General features: G+C 34.6%; 1 protein-coding gene across 1 annotated transcript; it reads right to left on the bottom strand.

The window, feature by feature from the left end:
* Positions 1–371: 371 nt before the first annotated feature.
* LOC147397676 (myosin-17-like) lies at positions 372–18,500 on the bottom strand. The gene is made up of 39 exons (XM_086449534.1): positions 18,092–18,500; positions 14,125–14,253; positions 13,397–13,540; positions 13,149–13,294; positions 12,913–13,069; positions 12,702–12,760; positions 12,312–12,471; positions 12,019–12,168; positions 11,775–11,911; positions 11,552–11,698; positions 11,315–11,416; positions 11,169–11,226; positions 10,970–11,071; positions 10,767–10,804; positions 10,473–10,599; positions 10,207–10,377; positions 9,685–9,816; positions 9,452–9,561; positions 9,230–9,290; positions 8,793–8,970; positions 7,541–7,746; positions 7,036–7,155; positions 6,820–6,918; positions 6,482–6,703; positions 5,589–5,728; positions 3,840–3,957; positions 3,699–3,749; positions 3,513–3,593; positions 3,196–3,366; positions 2,825–2,980; positions 2,525–2,731; positions 1,719–1,859; positions 1,560–1,630; positions 1,337–1,436; positions 1,197–1,253; positions 1,048–1,104; positions 865–945; positions 588–670; positions 372–512 (listed from the first exon to the last, which is right to left on the bottom strand). The coding sequence occupies exons 1-39, from the start codon at positions 18,092–18,094 to the stop codon at positions 389–391; spliced, it is 4,596 nt and encodes a 1,531-aa protein (XP_086305660.1). The 5' UTR covers positions 18,095–18,500; the 3' UTR covers positions 372–388.
* Positions 18,501–22,951: the final 4,451 nt, after the last annotated feature.

Genomic DNA, 22,951 nt, shown 5'->3' on the forward strand with positions numbered 1-22,951 from the left:
TAAAATACCAAGAGACTAAAATACCCAACCAAAAGAAGAAGAAAAAATGAAGAACCCCTTGCTCATATGACGAGTTGGGCCCTGGTACATGTTTCTATGGTTGCACAATATCACCCTGAGCGATAAAAACATCTAAACAAATACCCCAACTATCAAAAGGAAATTGAGGAAGCAAAAAAATCAATCAATCAAAAATAAAGAAGCATTGGGATCGTGTTCTAAACCAGCTAATCTTGTAGGGAGAAAGACAACGATATAATGTACACATAAAGATGGGAAGGAGGAAGCAATTTTATGCACAGGTTGCAGTGAAGTTGAAGTGTGGAGAGAAGTCTAGGGAGACACAGGGAATGGACTCGTGAATGGGTCACCTTGATCCTGGAAGGTACTACTCTGCACGTTGTAACAAAAAGACAAACCCAGAGTTTTCACGAATCAGGGGTGGAGGATCGATATCACTTATGTCTATCTGTTGCATCGACTTTGAGATATCGTCAATAGAGAACGGTATGCTGCATTGACCAAAGAATATTAGTCCATGAGATATGTACAAAACATGTGGGGGGTTGTTAAATTAAAAACATTACCTCGAATCATCATCCAATAAGAATGAACTGCTGACGCCATTGTTCGAGTCCTCAGTCATCATAACTCTCATACTCGAAATGACCTAGCATAGGAAAGGAGTTTCACGTGATTTGTACTACATAAATGAAATCTGCAACTGAAAAAGTAATAGGGACCAAGAAAATAGGGATTGAAGATCATGGAAAGATTGGGAAGTTATAAGAAAAGTCGGATAATGAAACAGGACCATTGCAGTAAGGTTGGTACAACTTAAAACTCATTCCAGACCATACTTACATCTGCAGATACACTGTGAGTGCCATATTTGTCATCCCAGTACATCGTACTAATCCTATATAATTGTTGTATGCTGAGCTCCTGAAAGCAGCAAGGAAAAATAAAAAGAAAAATCAAATCTTTCAGAATCAAAATAAAGCAATATTTCGGTAGTAGGGAGGTTCAAGGGGAAGGTTGACTCACTGGACAAAGGTCTTTTTTAATTTCATTGAGGGTCTTTTTTGGCTTCTGGTGTATGACCTGATTAGGCAAAGAAAAACATAGGAAGGTAAGCATGATTAGATATAATAAGTAAAGTACTGGATATGAATCACAAGAGAAACGAATCGCACCAGAAATCCAACTGCCTGTCTGATGTGCTTCAACTCATCCCAAGCTGATCCTGCATACTGCATGCAATTGAATTGTATGCTAAGCCTTCATAAAACAATTGCTGGAAATAAAGGTAAAAGAAGGGAATGATTCATGCTACCTCTTCCGTTGCATAGATGCACCACTGTTCTAACTCAGCTAACCCTGTTTTAACATACTCACCATTGCTGAATGAGCAACACTCACGCCGCAAAAGAAGGCTGAGGAAATTGAAAATAATGTAAGTGCAACAGAAATAATAATCATTTTTGTTGGGCTAAAATACTTACTACATAACAAATTCATTAAGATCACAAGAAAATACAAGTTAAACAAATTTTTACCTATTGAATAGTTGAACATTGATGAAGGAGAATATCTGAGTGAACACCTTACGGACTAAGAACGGGGGAACCTGTAAAGGAGAGAAGTGTAAAAGAGTGAACTTTTAAAAAGCATTATCATGATTGCATTGTAATTGTATTTGAAACTTCAGAACTCACATAATTGGCTCTTAATGTCCTCAAATAATTGTTCAGGATTTTCACAATGCTTTGCCAATGAGCAATCAAAGCTTGTTGAGCGACAGAATTTGCTTGTGAACGTGATCCCTTCACTAAACTTGCACGGGACGTTCTAGGAGCCTGCATTACAATGGAAAGATGAATAAATCCTAGAGCACCTGAACGTAACCTATCAAATATGTTAAGGAAACATGTACCTTCCTCTCTGATCTGGGTTTAAGACGACCAATGCCGCAAATTATATATATATATATATATATATATATATATATATATATATATATATATATATATATATATTTATTTATTTGTGTGTGCCATAAACTGATAAATATAGTATTGTTGACTGAGAGATTCGCTTTCTAACGCACATTACGTATTGTCATAGCCCTATTTACCCTCTTATATTCATTGTTCCCCCCTTCCTAACAGGTTAACCTTTTGGGACAGATGGTTGGTGAACAAGGTTTTTTTTTTTTCTTTTGGAATTATTACGCAACTAGAAGATTTGACCTTGTACCATTTATGCCAAACCCAATACATTCATATTACATCACATAGCAATTCTCAAGATGGCTCCCATGCCCCTACACTGATATATCTCTAACCATTGCCAGCAATAAAGTCAGGTAATAAGGTCTTCAAAGACAAGCTACTTATCAGTAACTAAATTTGATTTTGAGCTACTTATCCTTGTTTATTCTAATTTCTTGCTAACAATTTCCTCATCAAAAAACAACTTTATTACAAAGAAGTGTATGATTAAACGGCGTTTTTACAATTACCTGAATGCACAATCCAAGCAACGGAGAGATCTCTTTCTTCAGATTGTCTCTTATCATTCCATATATCTTCTCAAGGAAGGCTGTAAGTTGTTGTTTAAACAGTAGCGCTGGATATTTGGCTTCAACTTGTCGCAAGTCATCCAGACCACCAAGCATCCGACCATTTAGAAATGAGAATCCAGCACTCTGTGGAGATGCCCGAAGTCCCTAAAGAAAATTACAAAGATAAATGAAAAAATAACACATCATGACAAAGGAGTGGTACATGTTAAAATAAAAAATAAATAAATAAATGGTTACTTGAGACATTCTCCCCAATAGAGATGCCGGTGTTGATCTGCGTCTTTGGGGAGTCAAGCCAGCTACACCACTTGCTTTCAATGTACGTTGGAGGAGCAACAATAATGTGGATGAATTAGACAACCAATAGGACAATGCGTCATTATTATCCTGGACCTTCAGCAAGTTAGAAATAGAAAAGATCAGTAAAATGGCACGATGCAATTAGAATACAAACATCAGGTGGTCTTCAACCCATGAAAACATTGATTTGGAGGAAAAGACCAGTGTGATTAAATAATTAAAAATTTCCTAGACATTCAAAGTATTATGAGTTCAATGATTGTAATCGTAATTTACCAATTAGGATGTAGATAGTAATTCTGAGATACCTCTATAGATGAGCCAATTGTCTGAATGACTCGGTCAAAAACAGTTGTTCTTTCAACTTCAAATGACCTCCAGTGAAGAAGGCATTTGTATATGACACATGCAGCAATGGGCCTGCCCCCAGAGAATCCCAGGTCTTGTGAAATGCACTTTATCAGTAAGTCCTGGTTCTCCTATATAAACAAAGCAGATTGCAAGAAAATATCACCAAAAGGAAATCAATCCTCAAAAGGTGGAAATTTAAATCCAAAATGAACATAAGGTGTCGGGAGGGTATGATCAAGGATACATTGCAGCAAAAATTCCAAGAGTTTCTTACCTGCTGCTTCTCATTAAGTGATTTCTGTGGCTTTTCCTCAGTTTCTGGCTCCCGTGGATTAGATGCGGAAAGACTCAAATCCTAAGAATTTTATTAGATGGATGAAACACAATATGTTGTTTTAATTTACTCTTAAAAAAATACACCAAATGCATAGTATATCTCAAAGTAACAAGATTTTCTTACTGATGTCATCTTCATTTCCCCATTTAGAACATTTCCATTCTCTGGAGTCCTCTGCCAATGCATAAAGAGCCCTCAAAGATGTCTTCCATGAAAAATATGTGAATATTCAAGAAAATATGCAACATATTATGCCATTGGTACCTGAATTATGGTTGTCCTTTGCCGTGAAGCTAAAGCTTTACTAGTTGGTGAAATGGCCAGTGCTTGCTGACGAAGTACTTGATTCTCGGACTCCATATTGGAAAGTTTCTCTTCAAGCCTAAGTCATAGAAACAAGTCTCAACTTCAGAAAGATTCAACAGCTTGTCCCCCCCCATTTTCACTAAAGGTCCCCACAGTAAGTTTTTCTTTGGGAACCAATTTGGTGACACTATGCTAAAATGCAATATTGTTATATAAATGAAATCATACTTATATGAGAGGAAAGAGAATGATTGGTTTCTACTTTCAACCATATGTCATAAGCCTAGTAGATGGAAATGTTGGCTTTGTAACCTAAAAAAGGCAAATTTACTATAAAAAATGAACATATGTATCAATGAGATTCCACTTTCTAGGAATTTTGTGTTGGACATTGTGTCATGCTCACATGTCAGATGCACGTCGACTGATTTTTTAAATAAACGTTAATTTATTTAAGTATTTTGTTATTGATATTTGAATATGACATAGTACTAGTTGACGAGACTAGAGAGGAAGTCAATGGAAAATTATAATTATGTAAAAATGTGTTGCAGTCCAAGGGTTTCAAAATTAGTAAAACCAAGACCACATTTTTGGAATGTAACATCGAGTACTGAAGCTCATGAAGAGGAACATCTAGAAGAAATTGATGGTCTAGAAATCCCCTAAAATAGCAATTTTCTTTATCTCAGGTATATTATACATAAGGATAGATATTGAGGAAGATGTTGGCCATATTATCAAGAGTTGGATGGGTAAAGTGGATGTGTGCCTCTAAATTGTATATGACTGATGCACACCGATCAAATAAAAAGAAAATTTTATAAGATGACAGTAAGACTAGTTAAGCTTTGTGGAGTTGAATGTCAGGCGGTCAAAAAGGAACATGTTAATAGATTGAGCATAGTAGATATAAAGACGCTGATATGGATAACTGCAAAGATTAAGCAAGATGAAATTAAAAATAAATGCATTTGAGAAATGTAGTAGCTTCAATAGTAAAAACTAAGAGAACGTCAATTGAGATGGTTTAAGCATGTTCAACAAAAGCTGGTCACAGTCACAATTGGAAGGAATATGCAAGTTGAAGGTTCTAAACAAGCAAGAGGAGACCCAAAATAAAGTCGATTGAGATAGTGAAGCAGATACTAACATACTTTCAATAACGAAAGCAAAGGTTCAAGACAGAATTGAATTAAAACATAGGATTCATTCAGTCAACCCCAAACCTTTGGGATAAGGCTCTGATGATTATTTTTCAACTATTATTTATATATTGCCCATATGATTTGGAGATATAATATCTCATCTAAATAAATTCTCTTTATATTGCATAGATTACCGGAAATGAAGTGTTCTAAAAGATATCTCCCACAAACATAAGAAATAAACTATTCACAACAACATATGGGGGTCTGGGGGAATTAGTGTGGCTCACTTAGTAAGAATGTCAAACAGTAACACAAATATTTGTGTCCAAATTACGCCGGACCAAATTTTCTTTTAATGTAGAATCTGGACCAAATCACAATTGCATCCAAGTAAGCCAAAGAGGGGGGGTGAGAGCCAGAGAGGATAAGGCAAAGTCTTCAGCAAACCAAGGTAAGGGCCAAGCCTAGTCATTGGTTCTTGAGACATTTAAGGTAATCACAGAACAGAGATGATATCAAATATTCAAATTGCTCCCTTTTGTATCACGTGACAAACCTCTGCATAGAATCTTGAAGCTGATCGACTTTTTGTTCCGCATCTTCAAGCTTTTTGGTCAGTAGCGCATTTTTAGCTAGAGCATCAGTAAAAACATGCTTGCCCTCTTCTGTTTTCTTTCTTTCTGATGACAGCAAAGCCTGTAGAATGAAAAAAAATTAAGCCAGATGTGGCTCATATATATAGTTGTGGTGCTTGTAATAAATTTTCAACTAATTTCATGAAGAAAAAAAATCTTTGGTTTCCAGAAAGATAACAACAAAGTTATTATGATTTCCATTTATAGTAAATTCAGATGTTTTCACACAAGTACTTTAATGGCTAGCATGTCCAAGAAAAACTTGAATCAACATGAACCTTGTGGATATACTAAGTTGATATGAACGTTTAGAAAAATATTGAAGATCATGTTCCTCATAACCTGCACATAATATTATTCTGTTTATTTACTAGCATTTTCACGTTATTATTTATAATCTTTACTCATATCATCACGAAAGTGCTTTCAAAACTTCAAATTTTAATAAAATATTTATGTGAATAATTCATTTTGGAACACTTCACGTTCTATGGGAGGATTCCCCTACTCTAGAAGTTACAAGAATTCCACCTATATGTTTTCAAGAGCTAGTCCTCAATGATTTAATACAAAGTATGGACAGAATTTTGTATCCAACATTAGCTTGAAAGCAAACACTACCCACCATTGGCTCAAGTACAAGTAAGCTACATCTGTGTAATTCAAAATGATTCTACAGTGTAGTATATCTTCTATTTATCCCATTATCTTTTGTTCACCTCGATGATTATTCACTAAAATAGAACCTCTGGGAGATGAGAGAAATAATTCAAGCATATTATATTAGACAATCATTCAAGTTTAGTTAGTCTACCTTTAAGCTCTCAACCTCAGCAGTTAATGAATCAACCTTCTCTGTGTCTTGAATTAAAACAGGGGTCTCTTTAATAACTGGTGGTGCTTCTTCAATGGCTCTCCGAGCTGCTTCTCGTTCCTTGATAACCCTATTGTGTGCCTCTTCTACTTGTATTTGCATTGCATGCAAAGCATCTTGTAACTTAGCCATTTCTTGGGCTTTTGCCTCCTCCAAGTCGGTCTACATTTTAGTAGCAATTAAATTCACATCTAAGTCGAATATGATTTATCTCGCCTCCAAGACAACAGTAAACTGAAATGTTCAACAATGAAAGAAAAATATAGAATATCCGCTACCCTTAATCGTTTCTCAAGCTGCAAACGCCATGTAAGTTCCTCCACTCGCTTTTCTAATTTGTCCTTTGCTTCTTTAAGGGCTCCAGTTTCTCTTGCAGCCTGAAAATATTCACATGAATGATTACCTCAAGTACATTTTCCTCGTATTATTACATGATGCATAAAAATATCGAATGAAAAAACCAAATTAAGGAATTATAAAAAAAAGTAACAAACCATTTTGAGTTGTCTGAGCTCTCTCCTAGCAACCCTTTGTCTCCAACCACACTGAGAAATGACTGCGGCCTTCTGAAGATTTTTATAATACGAATAATCTCTGTGACAGCGCCAATGAGCCTGAAAGCCAATAACAACCAAGGATTGAGATCTCAATAACTGAACTTTAGTTGTAAGGGTAGAATAGTCTTCTCAACTTATATTATACTTTCTCTTTTGTCTAGGGGTAATATTGTCGTCCCTAGTATACTTTATTATAAATAAGAGAAACCTAAGAGTCGTGTTACACAACACACGATCTCCATGGTTTCTTCTCCATCTTTTCTCATTTTCTCTCTCTTTATTCTCCTTGTTTCTTCTTTAATTTTGCTGTTCCACTCTTCTAAACATAAATTTCACAAGAACTGGAGAGAACATACTCCCATCAGATAGAAATAAATGATTGTGCAAGTTTAACTTGTATGTGACTTTAGGCCCTCTATGTGACAATGAGAGAGACCATCACCTGGATAATGACTGAAGCTTTAGTCTGCTTTCTATCTCTGAATTCGTTGCGTGCAACCATTGCCCTTAAGCCTGTCTGTAATGTGATTGCAGAAGACCGCAGTTTTAAGTAAGATTTCCTGGCAATATGTTGACGCAAATTCTTCTGAATTGTGATGGCTGCTGCTTCCCGTCTCAGCTGCTTGTACAGTTTGCAAGCAATTTTACCTTCGAATGGAGTGAAATATGCACTCTAATTTAGTACTTCAATAGAGCAGCTGAAGTAGTTAATGGATCACAGAATAATGTAATTTAGACAAGCTACATCACAACTAACAAATACCTAACATTCTTTGAAAAAATGATAATAAAAAAAAAATAACATTCTTCCAAAATTTGCCTTCTCAGATATCTTGTTTTTGTACTTTTGATGGAATCAGCACACGGTCTAATACGGTATTGTTCAGCATATCTGGACATTGAAAAACTAATTCATATAGTATGATGTTGTATGAATGATCAACACACTGGAAAAATCACCATACACTTTAATATGCAAAGATACAGGTAGATAAATTAACCTGAATTGTCTGATGATTAAATAACCAATGCATGATGTTTACAACAATTAAACTAGCCAAACAATGATATGTTGTAGAAGAATCACATTTTAATCATGGTTGTGTTAAAAAATTATTACACTAACCTACATTTAATGGTCCAATAAGCTGAAAAAAATGATTATTAGTCGATATCAATGAAAATTAATTTTTCTGCTCCGTATGATATATACCACAATTATTCATACCAGTAACAGAATGGATTGTGGAACCACACGTATCATACAAGATGGTCCAAAATTTTGATCCATGACTAGATGTTACATACTAAATATACATTGCTAATGCAGAGATGATCATATATCTCACTTTGCTAGTATGAACAATGAACTAAATACTAAATTATTATATATTATCTTCCAAAACTAGTTTGAACTAAATTCTAGAATACGTCATCATTCAAAATTATCATGAAACCATATGGATGGGTCAGCTACCCAGTCTTCCTCAGTCACTCAATTCAAAACCTTGTGCCACTATCCGTCTGCACACAATATTTTATCTGAATAACACATGGTCCAAACTTCATATAGTTCCACAGAGATTAATTAAGTCAAAAAAGTGATAATTCATTTCATATCACAAAGGAAATGCTCAATATATAATCCAAAAGCAACTAAACATGCATTATTGGAGCATAACCATGGAAGGTACCTCTCCATCGAGATTGCAAATGAATTGCAGCCCTGCGTAATGAGATGAACTCCTTGCGAGCAATATATGTACGAATTTGCCTTTGAATGGCTCTAGCTGCATTGCCCAATACCTCTGCTCTTCGTGCATCCAACTCAGCCATCTGACCAGCTCTCAGGAATACCTTTGTTTTGCCTATCTGTTAAGCAAAATATGAAGGATAAAGTGTAAAATAGCAAGTTTTAAGTGGCATGATATGTCACAGAAAATCATTGGGCTTAAGACACAAGGATAAACAATTTCTAATGGGGGAAAAACATTAAGAAAATTGTTCAATAATATATTCCCAATAAGCATGCTACACAAGGCTATTCAATGGAAGACATCATCAGGAACCATTCAAAACATCCAGTGTAGCATCAACAAGCTTATGGTTTTTGTGGGAATGTTGAAACTACCTGATAACCTTTCAATCCTTTTTTGTCCAGAATCATTTGGCAGGCGACTGTTTCATCATAGCTGTACAACAAAGGAATCAACATGAAACACCATTCAAGATCTATATGAACTCTAATTGTAGGAATCAAATATTGTTTTTAAAAGCATCCCTTGTCTTGCTTGCTAAACACATCAATGGGAAAAAAAAATTGACCTTACATCAATGGAAAAAAATGACTTACTTCCCTTCCAAAACATCTGGGGCAAGAACGCCAAAGCGGTGAAGAAATTCATAAAATGTTCGTCTAGTAGGATATCCAGCACAGCTGATCCGAATTGCCTCGAGAACACCCTACAAGTACGAAAGGAATCACAATGCATTTGTTTACTGAAACAACAACTGGATCTAATATTCCCAGGTGAAAGTTAGTAACTAAAGATGAGGAGAGTGAAGTGCGATTGGGAGTGTACTTACACCACAGCGTAATTGTTGAATGATGTTGAAGTTCTCAAAAATTGCAGGTTTGAGGACATTGTTTGGCTTCACACATCTGATGTAATGAGGCTCTGTTGAACTCAACGTCTCCATTAAAGATTGAAGTTGTAGCTACATTTAAAATGGTGTCCTTGTCAAAATATCAGTGAGATGGTAGTTATGGTACAAGTTATTAGTATATAACGTTTATGCTCAAGTATCACATGTACACATAACCATGAAAAGCATGCTACAGAGAGTGAGAGAGAGAGAGAGAGACAGTGTGTGTGTGTGTGCGTGCGTGCGTGTGTGGACAAATCAAGGAAGCTCAAGAAACCAAAAACCTGTCATCAAGCCAAAATAAAAGATAAAATTAATTAGTAGGCTGCTTCAGAGCAAGAAAATTTAAGTCAGTTGGCCCTTTTACAGCTTTTTTTTATCGGTAATTTTATAGCAAGTAAACGAGAAGTAAACAGCGTTAAAAACTAACATGATCAAATAAGAAAAGTGGAACCAGATTACCTTAAAGCGTGATCCAATGGAAGAAAATTTGGATGACTTCGATGATTCTTCAGGCAGTGGAGGAAATAAACCCACCACGAAGGGGCACTTTGAGGCAGTCAATAAATCTTGATGTTCTGCCACCACATAGTCTTTGTTTTTGTCCAGAAACTGATCAGCTTGATATAGTACCTGTAGAAATAAAAAATCATAATATAAGCAGTTGTGAAAAAATAATAATCATGTTAGTAGAAAATGAACATGCATATAGAGGCAAAGATGTGTACCTCTCCTGCATAGTGAGATATAGTAAAACTAGTGCGGGAAAGCTTTGGCTTCACGAAGCGTTTATTATTTTTAAATGTCTGGTACAACTTTTGGGCAAAAGTTTCATGCGTTGACTTTGGGAACATGCTGCATGAAGCAACCAGAAAAACATGAATAAATGAGGGGAAAAACTTAGGTTCATAACAAAGTTAATGTAGGCACATTAGGAAGTCAACAAAGGTTCAACCAAAAAATTGTGGTTCAAAAAATAGAGCAAAAATAAAACAAACAGAATAAGACCATCGGTTTCATACCAGGCTTCATCTAGAAGTGAAATAATTCCTCCAGGTTTCTGCATAAAGATTGCATCAGACGGGCAACAAAAATGTGTGAATACATCGTGAGATCACAAAAGAACAATTAACCGACTACTTGTATAAGACAATTTTAAACAACATATTTTCTCTAAAGGTATGCAATGTGCTACAGTGAACTGCATCAAGAAACAGTTGAGAACCTTCTCAATCAGATCCAACACATCTTGGTTGTCAACAAACTCTATGTAGCTCCAATCGATTTCCTCTTTCGTATATTCTTCTTGTTCCATTTTAAAGACGTGCTGCCAACACGCAGCCACAATAAGTTACAATTGAAGAAGGATACAAAAAAGCGATATCCAAAACAGTGGGCAAAAACTTCTTGAGAAGTAAGAAAACCTGATTGAAATGTTGTTGCAGCTTCTCATTTGTAAAATTGATACAGAACTGCTCAAAACTGTTATACGTGCAAAATGTATGAGCAAGCACAAAAGTCATATTTTGCACCTATAATATTCCAAGTAGTTTCCAAACTAACAGCTCACCTATTGGACTTAAAACTTTCAAAACCGTAAATATCAAGAACCCCAATTATTGACTTTGAGTTCGGATCCTGACCAATCGAAATGTTTATCTTATTCACAAGCCTGTAGACATGAGTAAAGACTTGTTACAACCTAACATCCATAATGAGAAAGTAATTTGCAACAGAATGAATAAACATAAACTCATACGAAAGAGGGAAGAGGGAAGAAAATCCCAGTGTTAAGTAAACTCTTTACCAATCAAACAGGCGAGAGTATATTGTTTTAGCTAAACCATCCCGACTAACAAGAGCAGAACCAGGATCAAGAGTTCTCGTAATAACTTCTTCTGGTGTTACCATTACACGTTTAATCAGTGCATCTTCTAAACTCTGGGCATCACACCTACCACAAAACATCAATTTAACAACAGAACAAGATGGCATATATAGAAAATACCCAAGCCAAAGTTGTAACCTACATGAGAAGTTCAGCAGTCATTTCAAGATGAAATCTAGACTGTTTATCCTTAATTTTTGAGGAGTCTATCTCCTTTCCCTTTGCAAAATCAATATTACCAAGATGAAGAATCGCAGCTACGACCCTGAAAATTGCCTCCTGAAGATAACATTAATGATCAGAAATCTGATTGAACCAGCAATCCAAGACAAATTCTAGAAAAGGTTCACACACAATATCATCCTGAAATAGCATAGAAGGCTCACCTGCTCTTGATCACTAATTCCAACTACATCCATAGCCCTCCTTGTTGCAAGATATTCATGGGCATCATTTACCCCATCCAGCTCATAGCAACTAGATTGGTTCAGGTAATGGAATGACTTAGGGTTCCCCAACTTATATTTCTCAATATCCTGCAAATTTCAGGTGATATTTATGGGCATCATTAACATCAATTTTTCAATCCCCAATGCCTAATTAATTTACAAGCATCAGCAGTACAAGGATATACTTGAGCATTAGATCTAAGAAATGATGTGTAATAGAGCATAAATACCTCAGGTGGGCCTGCGCAAAGAAGGTAAAAGCAATGGTAGTTTCTCTCAGGATCTGAAACTTGGCAAACACGAGACCTTTCAAGCAGGTAAGTTCTAATAGCTGCCCCAGATATCCTCCCATTCTTGTCAAATTGGATTTCAACAAATTTACCAAAACGACTGCATTGAAATTGAATGATGAACATAAAAAAAATGATAGCATAATTTAAGTTCCTTGGGCAACATAAATTAATACAACTAACATGATTGATCAATAGCTATAGTATAACAAGTCAACAGATAATCGCTAAATAGATTATTTCTGATTGACTTTCAGGATTTATATATATATATAACAAGGAAAATTTTGGGTACACCAAGGAAAAGACCCGCAGAAGATAAATACTCACCTTGAGTTATTGTTTCTCACAGTCTTAGCATTGCCAAATGCTTCAAGAACTGGATTGGACTGTACTTTTTGTCAACAACCAGAAGTCATAAATTTAGTCAAATCTATCATAATCCTTGTAATGATCATGAGGTGATGAAAAAAGAATGAGACTAACAGAAGAAAATTTTACACTTTAGAAATTATTTAAAAGCAATATAACTTCATCTTACTTCCAGAACTTGTTGTTCAACTGTCCTTCCTTCTACACCAGACCGCCCACCCAAGTACGCCAGATATCTCATGAGCATCTTTGTTGTCTCAGTTTTACCAGCACCACTTTCTCCACTGACTAGAATAGAATTGCTCTTCCCTTCATTGATCATTGCCCTGTTTTCTTATGGAAGATACATCAATATAAGCACAACCCATAAAATTTGTAACTCAAGAGAAAAGTACGGGAAATCACCTGTACGCAACATCTGCAACTGCAAAAACATGAGGGCTAAGCTCCCCAAAGGCTGCTCCTTTATATTGTTCCATCATGTGGGTATCATATAGATGAGGTAACCTTTGAAATGGATTTATTGCAATCAGAATATTACCGGTGTATGTCTGCAAAAATATAAGCAATATAGGTTATGTCATAGAACTTATCCACACTTTTTTACTCCTCTCACTAGCATGTCGATGAATATGAAAGATAGAAAATCTCACATAGATTTCATTAAGTTCATATCTTGTGGCCAGGTTTTGCAAAACTCCAGGTTCATGCAAATATGAAAGCTTTGTCATGTCATCCACACCTGCAGGTGGAGCTTCATTATCCCTTGGAAACACCTTCGATATATTTGCAACAACCTGCACACAAGCATCCAATATGAAAAGGCAAACATAGACATTATGGTGACGTGCATACACAAACATCAGTCTTCATTTGGAAAGGAATAAACAGATTTACGATGACCAAGTTGGATTTTGATCTATAAAGTACTATTAAAGGAGATTGCATTAAGCAGGCAGTTTTATACATGTTCAGTACGCCACACTATGATTATAATAAATAAAAAAAGGTCATTACATGGATGGCATTATGTAATCAAAGAACCACGCTTGCTTCCCCTTACAGTTTTTTTTAAATTGAAATGAAATAAGGGAAAAGGGTTCACTAACAAGACTATAAGAGCAGTTCCTTTAAAAGTCATCAATATCATGTTACCCAACAAGGATTCACCTTAATTTGAATCTAGAGTGGATGAGTTCACTGCTGTATGCATACAAATTTGGTCTTTTGAATAAGCTAATAATCATAGAAGTTATTTCAAAGTATATTAGTTTCACAAAAAACCTATCAAAAAAAAAGTTTCACAAAAAATTACAGACGTGGATCCATCAACAGTGAGAAAGGAAAACAAAAACAAAAAACAAATGATCAAATCACATACTCTTTTTCCATTAGTGGTACGAACATGAACCTCCTGACCATTGACCCGAAAAACTTCACCATCAATCCAAGCCAGCACAGGATCTTCAACCCACACGTGTGAACCTACAACAATGTTAACTGGTGCCGCCTGCAAAACCAAGTATGGGTCAGAAACACAATGAAAAAAAAACATAAGTAAAGTTCAAAAAGGAGTTCCACAACATGTACATAAATAGAATACTAACGAGAACAGCCCCATAGGAATGCTTTAAGATTCTCATGTCCAATTTTGACCATGCATTACCAAAAACATTAAGGCGGCTAAAATGCAAATATTGTGCACGCAGAGAAGTGTTTGGATATCAATCTTCATTACTATGCAAACTGGCTTTAGATTATGTTCTTCCCCAACAAATAGTTAGTAGATTTAGATCTCCATATGCATGATTAGAGGGGCCTAGTGCTTTTATGCATATTGTTCACTTAAATTTGCTAAAAATTTAAGGAAATCAAGGAAATTGAGGACTATAAGTTTTGTATTTCAATGGAAAAAATTGTAGGTGTTAAGATAAAAACTGTTAAGTTGTTTTCTTAAAACTAATGCTAAAAGAGGAGATATTTAACATGATTACATGAGTAGTGCCTACACTCCGCCTACACTCCCCAAGTTGGATTAAGGGAAACCATTTAGAGACAATTTTTGACAGATATGAAATTTGATTAGATATTTAACATGATTACGCGAATAGACCTACCTAAAAAGAGGAAGAGGGGGGAGGGCATGCCTTTCTCGCTATCCTTACAAAGCAGCTCCCATCTAAACATGAAGTCTTCTAAGAAGACATCCTAATCCTTAAAAACTTTACACAAATAGAATAGAAAACCCAAAGTGCTAATGATGACCACTTGTAGAGTTGGGGGGGTTGGGGGGCACCACCTTTCTCGCTATCCTTACCAAGCAACTCCCATCTAAACATGAAGTTTTCAAAGAAGACATCCTTGGACTCCTTAAAAACTTTACACAAATAGAATAAAAAACCTAAAATGTTAATGATGACCACTTGTAGAGGATGTCGTTTCCCTTTGAAAACACAAATATTCCTCTCCATACAGATGTCCCAATGGAAAATGGGGTCAAACTCAATAAGATTCTATTAACTGACACCAAACTTCATGTGCAAATTTGCAATGGATGTGCAAGTAATTGACAGATTCATCACTTTACATAACGAACAAAAAATTGCCGAATATATTGACCATATTTAAGATACTATCTCAAGAAGCCAACCAAATGAAAAGTAAGGAATGAGAGATTGGCTTTCAACTTCGAGCCCACACTTGTTGATCCTACTCTAAGGGATACTCGGGAATGAGAGAGATTCGATTAATAAGATAGTGAAGGACACAACCTATCAAGCTTCTCCTGAAATTGAAATCCCAAGATAGCTCAACCTAGCCAGAACAATGAAATTCTGAATTGACAACCTCTTCTTTGACGAAATAGATTACAAGTATGGAAACTCCAACTTAATAAGAGATGCTCTATTAACAATTCTCCCAAAATTCGACCCTATTCCCTTTTCCTACCCTAAACACTATCCTATTATGAAACTTTGGAAGAACATTGAGGGTGCTTTCCCATACTCCACACCCAAATGAGGATCATACTTATCCAATTTCCCACCCAAAATTCCTTTGCCAATATTTTCACTGGATAATTCTCTTCCACAAGCTCTCTTGATTGGCAACAAACCTCTATAACTATTACCCCAAGCATCAAATTTATATTTATAGTTCTTTGACACCTTAAAACACCAATTTTAACTTTTGGCAAACAAAGAAGTTTTGACTTAACTACACGGAATTTGGGCTTACCATCCTCCACATATAATAAACTTATGCAGATTCAATTGATATGCTATGGTCAGACTGACAAAAACACTAGTAAGGAGTGTAAAAACCAATAGCTATAAAAGAGTGAGGGGAAAAACAAAAGGGCATGGAATGAGAGATATGTGAAAACAGTTGAATGAATTAATTAAAACATGATTTGTTCAGTGGCCAATCCCAAATAGTCGGGATAGGACTTAGACAATGAAGATGCTGATGGTGACACCAATTTTTTCTTTTGCTTGCTTTTAAAATAATCTTTAGTTTTTTTCTGGAAAAAAAAAGGTATAATGAAGTCCTTTGAGTCTCAATCTGTTAATATATGAGCTCAACAACTCACACCTTCCTAAAAAGCGCTCATGATAACATCTACAGGCTTCAAATGCAAGACACGCACCCCCACGCCCACATGCATACACACACAATGAGGAATGGGAAGAGAAAGAAAAAAAAGCATTGCTATAACTCTCACAATGAGGAGTGGAGAATGACCTAACTCGCCGCTTGTAAATTAACAAACCCATGCATTTGCCCTCTACTTCAAAAAGTTGAGTCCCTCAAACCCATAGCTCAATTGGTTTGACACATTGCAAAACAACTTTGAGGTCTTGGGTTCAAGTCCAGCGTACCCATCAAAAAAGAAAAAAAAAGTCTCCGAGATAGACAACCACAATAATGATTGGGGAGGACACTTTGAAGTCTTGGGATGTTGGGTTTAGGAGGAATTTTAATGATTGAGAACTTAGCAGTGTCGAGAGGCTTTTGGCGTTGGTTGAGACCACTTATATTTGCACGGATAGGGAGGATCGGAGAATTTAAGATGGTATAGCTAACGGGGTATATACGGTGAGGTCAATGTACGTGGCAGAGTTACTTGTGATGAACTTCACTTTCCCAACTTCTTTAATTTGGGGGATGAAGGTTCCTTCAAAAGTCTCAGTATATTTGTGGCTAACTTCCTTGGAGAGAGTAACGACAATGGATCAATTAATCAAGAGAGGTTTTCAAATTCCAAATTGTTGTTTGATGTGCATGAGGAATGGGGAGACAACTAATCATTTGTTCCTTCATTGTGCCATTGCCCAAGAAGTTTGATCTCACTTTCTCAATCTTTTTGGTGTAGCGGGATGCCTACCTTATTCAATCAAAGGGCTATTTGAGTCTTGGAGTTCTTGGGGTTATCCTATCAGAGTTTCAAGACTGAGAAGGCACTTGTGTATTTTTTGGGGATTTTGGAAGGAAAGAAACTTGCATCTTGGAGTTCTTTGGAATCTCCTTCATTTTGCCATTTGTTGGGGATTGTGGAAGGAGAGAAACAAGCGTATTTTTTATGGGAAGGAACTTGCGATTCAAGATCTCTTCCTGTCCATTTTGGGGTTATTGTGTTTTTGGGGAAAAGTATACAAAGAGTTTACAGGGATTTTCTTTGAGGATTTTGTAGTTAGGTGGGATTTTTGGTTTGCACTCTAGAGGTGGCCTAAGGGGCTCTCTTCACCTCTTTTTTGTTAAGTTTGTTTTTGGGGCCATCTCATCCCCTTTGTTTTCATCAAAAAAAAAAAAAAATTTATGGAAGAATGTACAGTCACAAGTTTAAACCTATTATGAGACAATAGTGGCTACAATCAAGTTCAGGTAGGTATATGAGATCAGTCTATCCTTTATAACAATTACATCAAATTGGTCAAGTTACGATCAAAACGTTCTCAAACCCAAAAGTGAAACCTCAACAATGTTGCAAACAGGATGGATAATTCGACCACGAATTATCAAAACCAAAACACTAGAAGGGACATGTGTACCTGCCCAGATGATAATTCGACCAAATTTCTTCTTTTTTTTCACATAATAAGTAGACGAAATTAGATCACATCAGAATAAAAACAATAAAACATATACAAACGAAAGAGTCCAGTTCCATAACAAAATCCAAGTTACACAAAGCAATACGATAATCGTTCCTCTTTCCATCGTTTCAACTTTCAACTAAGAAGCTACTAAATCCCTCAAAAATCTTAACTTTTGTAAACTAAGCAATCGATCACAACATACAGAAATGAATTAAAAACAATAAATTAATTAGGGTTTCGCTAAAGTACCATTGTTGAGTCCAAAGAAGATCTTTCTTGCTAATTCATTCAAAAAATGGAAACTGTTCAACTTCAACAAAGGAGAAGAATTGAAGTTAAGTATCACAGATCGGATAGATGAGATTGAGAGTTTTGAATTTTCCTGCAAAATTTTGTTAAAGATCGGAGAGAATTTGTACAGGGGATGAAGGTTCGGAGAATTTTCCCCCTTTCACAGAGATATCTTTATATTTCTCTCTCCTCCAAATGAGTTCCTGGTTTTTATCTCTCTCTCTCTCTCTCAACTTACTACCAATCTCTCTCTCTCTCTTTCTCTGAAAATTCTTGATCAGCTAGGGGGGAAGGCTGGTGGTGGGACATTCGTGGTCTCCACACTAGCTCTCTTAGCGAGTTGGCGTCTCCCTCTCTTGTTTCAAACTCTCAAGACGTCTTAGACGTTAATTATTGACTAATTAAGAAAGAAATTTGTTATTTTGGGCAGTTATTAGCTGTTAATTACGGAAGTACCTTTAAATTGAAAAATCCTCGTCAAAAATATGAAAAATTGCGTTTACAACAGGGTTTAAAAACGGTTCGTTTCTATTTGAAATTTTAAAACCTTGACACTATACGAAATGAGATTTTGTGCTTAATGTTTATTATTTAAGATTATGATAAAAATGCATTTTAAAAAAACATATATAAGTCTAAATATACAATAAAATCAATTTGACAAGGATTTACCCGGTCAAATCACGTTTCACGTTCATCATCTCCATTTGGAATATATATATATATATATATATATATATAAAAAGAGAAAATTATTTAAAAAATGTTAAATATTTTAATATTTATTAAAAAAAAAATCTATTTTTTAAAAATTATCTAAAATAAATTAAGTCGTTGGACAATCTGATATTTTAATCATTTAAGATAATTTTTTTGTAAAATAATATATTTTAACACATTAAAATATTGGACAATCCAGCGAGTCACTGACACGTTGGACTGACCAAAAAACTTAATTTCTTTTTGATAATTTTTTGAGTAAATAAATTTTTTTTACAAATATTTAATCATTTATTTTATATTGCCGGTGAACCCTTTTATATTTTCTTTTTAATGAATGAATGTTTTGACATACAATCATCCCATCAAACCAAAAAAATAGTTCAAATGAAGTGATTTGAAAAATTAATGAGTAACCACAGCAGAAGATATGATATAGGAAATTTGGTTATAATAGTTTGAAGGAAATCAGATGTGTTGAGTTAACTCTTTTACCCTATGTTTTAAAACTCGAAAGCTTGACTAAACTCTGGCATCGATTGAGGTGACTTAAATAACTATTAAAAGAATTAACTTAGAATGATAATTATTATTTTGTACAGTTTCTATTAAAACATTGATGTATAATTAAGCCAAGTTTTTAATCCAACTAATAGAGTCTTTAAGCCAACTGAATCAGATTGTTTAAAAAAGTTAATTTTAAGTTACAAAAACCATACTAATCATTATAAGACAAGTAATGATACCCAGAATATCTGTTTTTTTTATTTTCTTATCTCGACAAGGGTTTGATGGAGATTCTCAAAGTGTACTTTTTTATAAATAAATCTCATCTTAGTTTGGTCTGTTATATAATTAACTACTAGCTGTCATGTGCAAACCCACGTGCATTCTAGAAGTTGGGATTTTTACATGATTATAATTTTTATAAATATTTTTAAATTAATAATTTTATTTTATATTTTATATTTATAATTTAATTTATTAAGGGACATCTAGTAATTTAAAATAATTAACTAAGATGATTTTCAAGATAGTAACATAATAAAATAAAAATTTTAACTTTTTTTTTTCAATTTTTTATGATGAGGTTCTAGACACGTAGGCCCAATTAGCATAAGTGAGACAATAGGCACCTTAGAGCATCATATCTCGCCCAAATCTCTCAAGTACATGCAACATCCTCACACATACTAAGTAAGCAGGGATAAATTTAGTGTGTGATCAATGAGAGTCATTGAATTCAAGACATCTTCCTTTTTGGGGGGACGTTATTTTTGTCAAAATAAAAAATAGGGTTAGCGTGATATAATTTTATCTTATTAGGGTTTTTTCATAATTTAAAATAGTAGTTGAGAGAATTTTGAAAATAATTTATAATTTTAAAATACTTATTCGATCATCAGGTTATAATTTCATGCATTTAAGCAAAAATGATAATCAAAATAAGTGAAAATGTGGGGACAATTTGGTCTTCTGAATGTTGGTGTCAGAGTAGGGCTGGTAACAGATCGGTTCGGTCCTGGATCAATACCACTCTAATACCAAGTCAAAAAAATTTAAACATGTATCCAATCTGATCAGATTGATGAATATGTGAATTGAATCTGATTCATTTTATTTCATCATTAATCTAAAATCGATTTAAACACGTGCATTATTTTCAATTTATCAATATTCAAAAATTTTAAAAACTTTAAATTTTTTAAAAAATCCATTTTTCAATTACAAATATAAAGAGAAATAAAAAAAAAGACTAAAATGTTCTATCTATATGTATTTATATGAGATCAAGAATGATAAAAAAATATTAAAATATATTTGAATAAAAAAGAAGTTTGGAATGGAGTGGATTACATTCAAATTCGATCTAAAAATTAAAGTTTGCATGTTTTTTGGATTGAATCAGTTTGGACCAACTCAAACATTAAGTATATTTCAGATCATTTCCAGTCCTACGTCAAATCGCTTCTACTTATCCTTTTCTAGTTATAATAGTAAGGGTCGCTCTATTTACACACACAAAAATGGTCAATTGCACTCACTTAACTTTGTAAAAATAAAAAAAGGCAAAATGCATTTTTTTTTCCTTTTGTGTTTTACTTATTGCATACACCACAACCCTTCAAACAACAAAAAAGATCCAAATCTCCTTTCTCTCCCTCTCTCTTTCTTCTATTCATATTCATCTCCTTTTGAGTTTTATAAGAAGTTGAATCAACGGAGATTAGATTTTTATGATTTTTTTGTTTAAGTTATCTAATTTCTTTTATTTATTTTTTTTATATTTAATCACCAAGAAAGATGGAAAAATCACTATTAAAATCTTCAAAATGACAATTTTGAATCGAAAAATTTGAAGATTTTTTGATAGATTTTGTTTGATAAGTTCAAATTGAATTTTGTTTTAGCAAATTCGATAGGTACCTACGGAATAAATTTGTTACCATACATTAGAAAATAGATTCGACAGGTACCTACTAAATAAAATTTTATTATATGAATGGCTTCATCTCAATTGAAAGTGTTAGGATAAGAAAAAATGAGTATAATCAAAACTTAATCATTAAAAATTTTCTAGATGCAAAAAAGAAAAAAGAAAAATATGAGAGAGATAGAGAGACGAGAGAGGATGTAGAAAAAGAAGAATTTGTTATCTTTAGATCGGTGAAATCAATAATTTAGATTAAAGTACATTTATTATATATTTTAAAATTAAGGTAAGTAACACAAACAAATAGGTATAATTAACCATTTTGGTGTGTCCAAAAAGGGCGACCTTAGCAGTAAAGATGAGCACCGTTGAAATTGAAGAGTTCCAAAAGAAGTTCCGAGAAGTTTTACCCTCTTAAGGGTAGTACTGTAGTTCTAAAGAAAACTAGAGGTACTTCTAAAACTTTATTTTGACAAAAATACGAAAACCTTCGAAATCCGGACCAGCGGACAGACAAGAATTTTATTTTTAACCCAAAAAAAAAGCTGTACCAATTTTCAATGTTCGGACAAAATTATCCTCAATATCACCAAAATACCCTAACATATGGAAAATAAAAGTTGAAAATTTGAGCAGCCGGTCCAACTAACAAATGAGAAATTGATTAGACACGTCATGGGACACGAAAAGTAAATAAGAATAATAACACGTGTTCCTAACTCCTAAGACCCATTTGAAAAGTATGTATGACTACGTGTTCACCTCCACATCAGCAATGTGAGAATCAATGTCACTTTAATGTTTTTTCAACACGACTCTTTTTTCTGTATCACTTGTAAAATGATTTTTTCCACCTCCTAATGTCATTTCTTCATGATTATCTCTTATCTCAAAATGATAAAATCATACTTTTAAAAGAGTCGTTCTAGAGTGACCTCAAGTTAGAACCTTATATCACGGGGGTGGTTCGAGGGACGTGTTAGAAATCGAATGAGAAAATCATGTTTCTCTTTCGTTAGATTTAAAGAAAACAACGACTAAGATTTCGTTTGACGTCAATTTCAATTGATAAAAAGAAACTCGTTATTTTTTAAAAACTCCCTCATTTTTTTATTTTTATTTTAAAGGAAATAACTTTCAAAACACTCTCATTGTCTCACACGAAGGTCAAGTCTCTTCTCTCTCACTCTCTCTCTAATGGCGGATACCAATAGCGGTTTCTGTTTGGAAATGAAGATCTACCACAACCTACGACCGGCCGTTACCCTCTCTCCGACGATTACCATCCCTCCGGCGAAGTATCCACTCTCCATCACCGATCATGTCTCCAATCTCCAACGCTTATCCTCCTTACCGAAAATCACTGCACTGATCGACTCCTCCACCAGTAACCACCTCTCTTACTCAGAATTTTTCCATCAGATTGAAACTCTCGTCGCCTCTCTTCAAATCCAAATCGATCTCTCCAAAGGAGATTCCACTTTGGTAATATCTCCATCCAACATTCAAATTCTAATTCTCTACTTTTCTCTAGGTGTCGTTACCCTCCCACCAATCCAACAAGCACCAAATCTGAAATTTTCCGCCAAATCGAGTTTTCCAAACCAGTAATCGCCAAAACGGAGGTGAATCAATCCAATCCAGCAACGATTCTATACTCATCT

This window comes from Akebia trifoliata, chromosome 8 (assembly GCF_017979445.1).
Source record: "Akebia trifoliata isolate Shusen 1 chromosome 8, ASM1797944v1, whole genome shotgun sequence".
Classification (NCBI taxonomy): Eukaryota; Viridiplantae; Streptophyta; class Magnoliopsida; order Ranunculales; family Lardizabalaceae; genus Akebia; species Akebia trifoliata.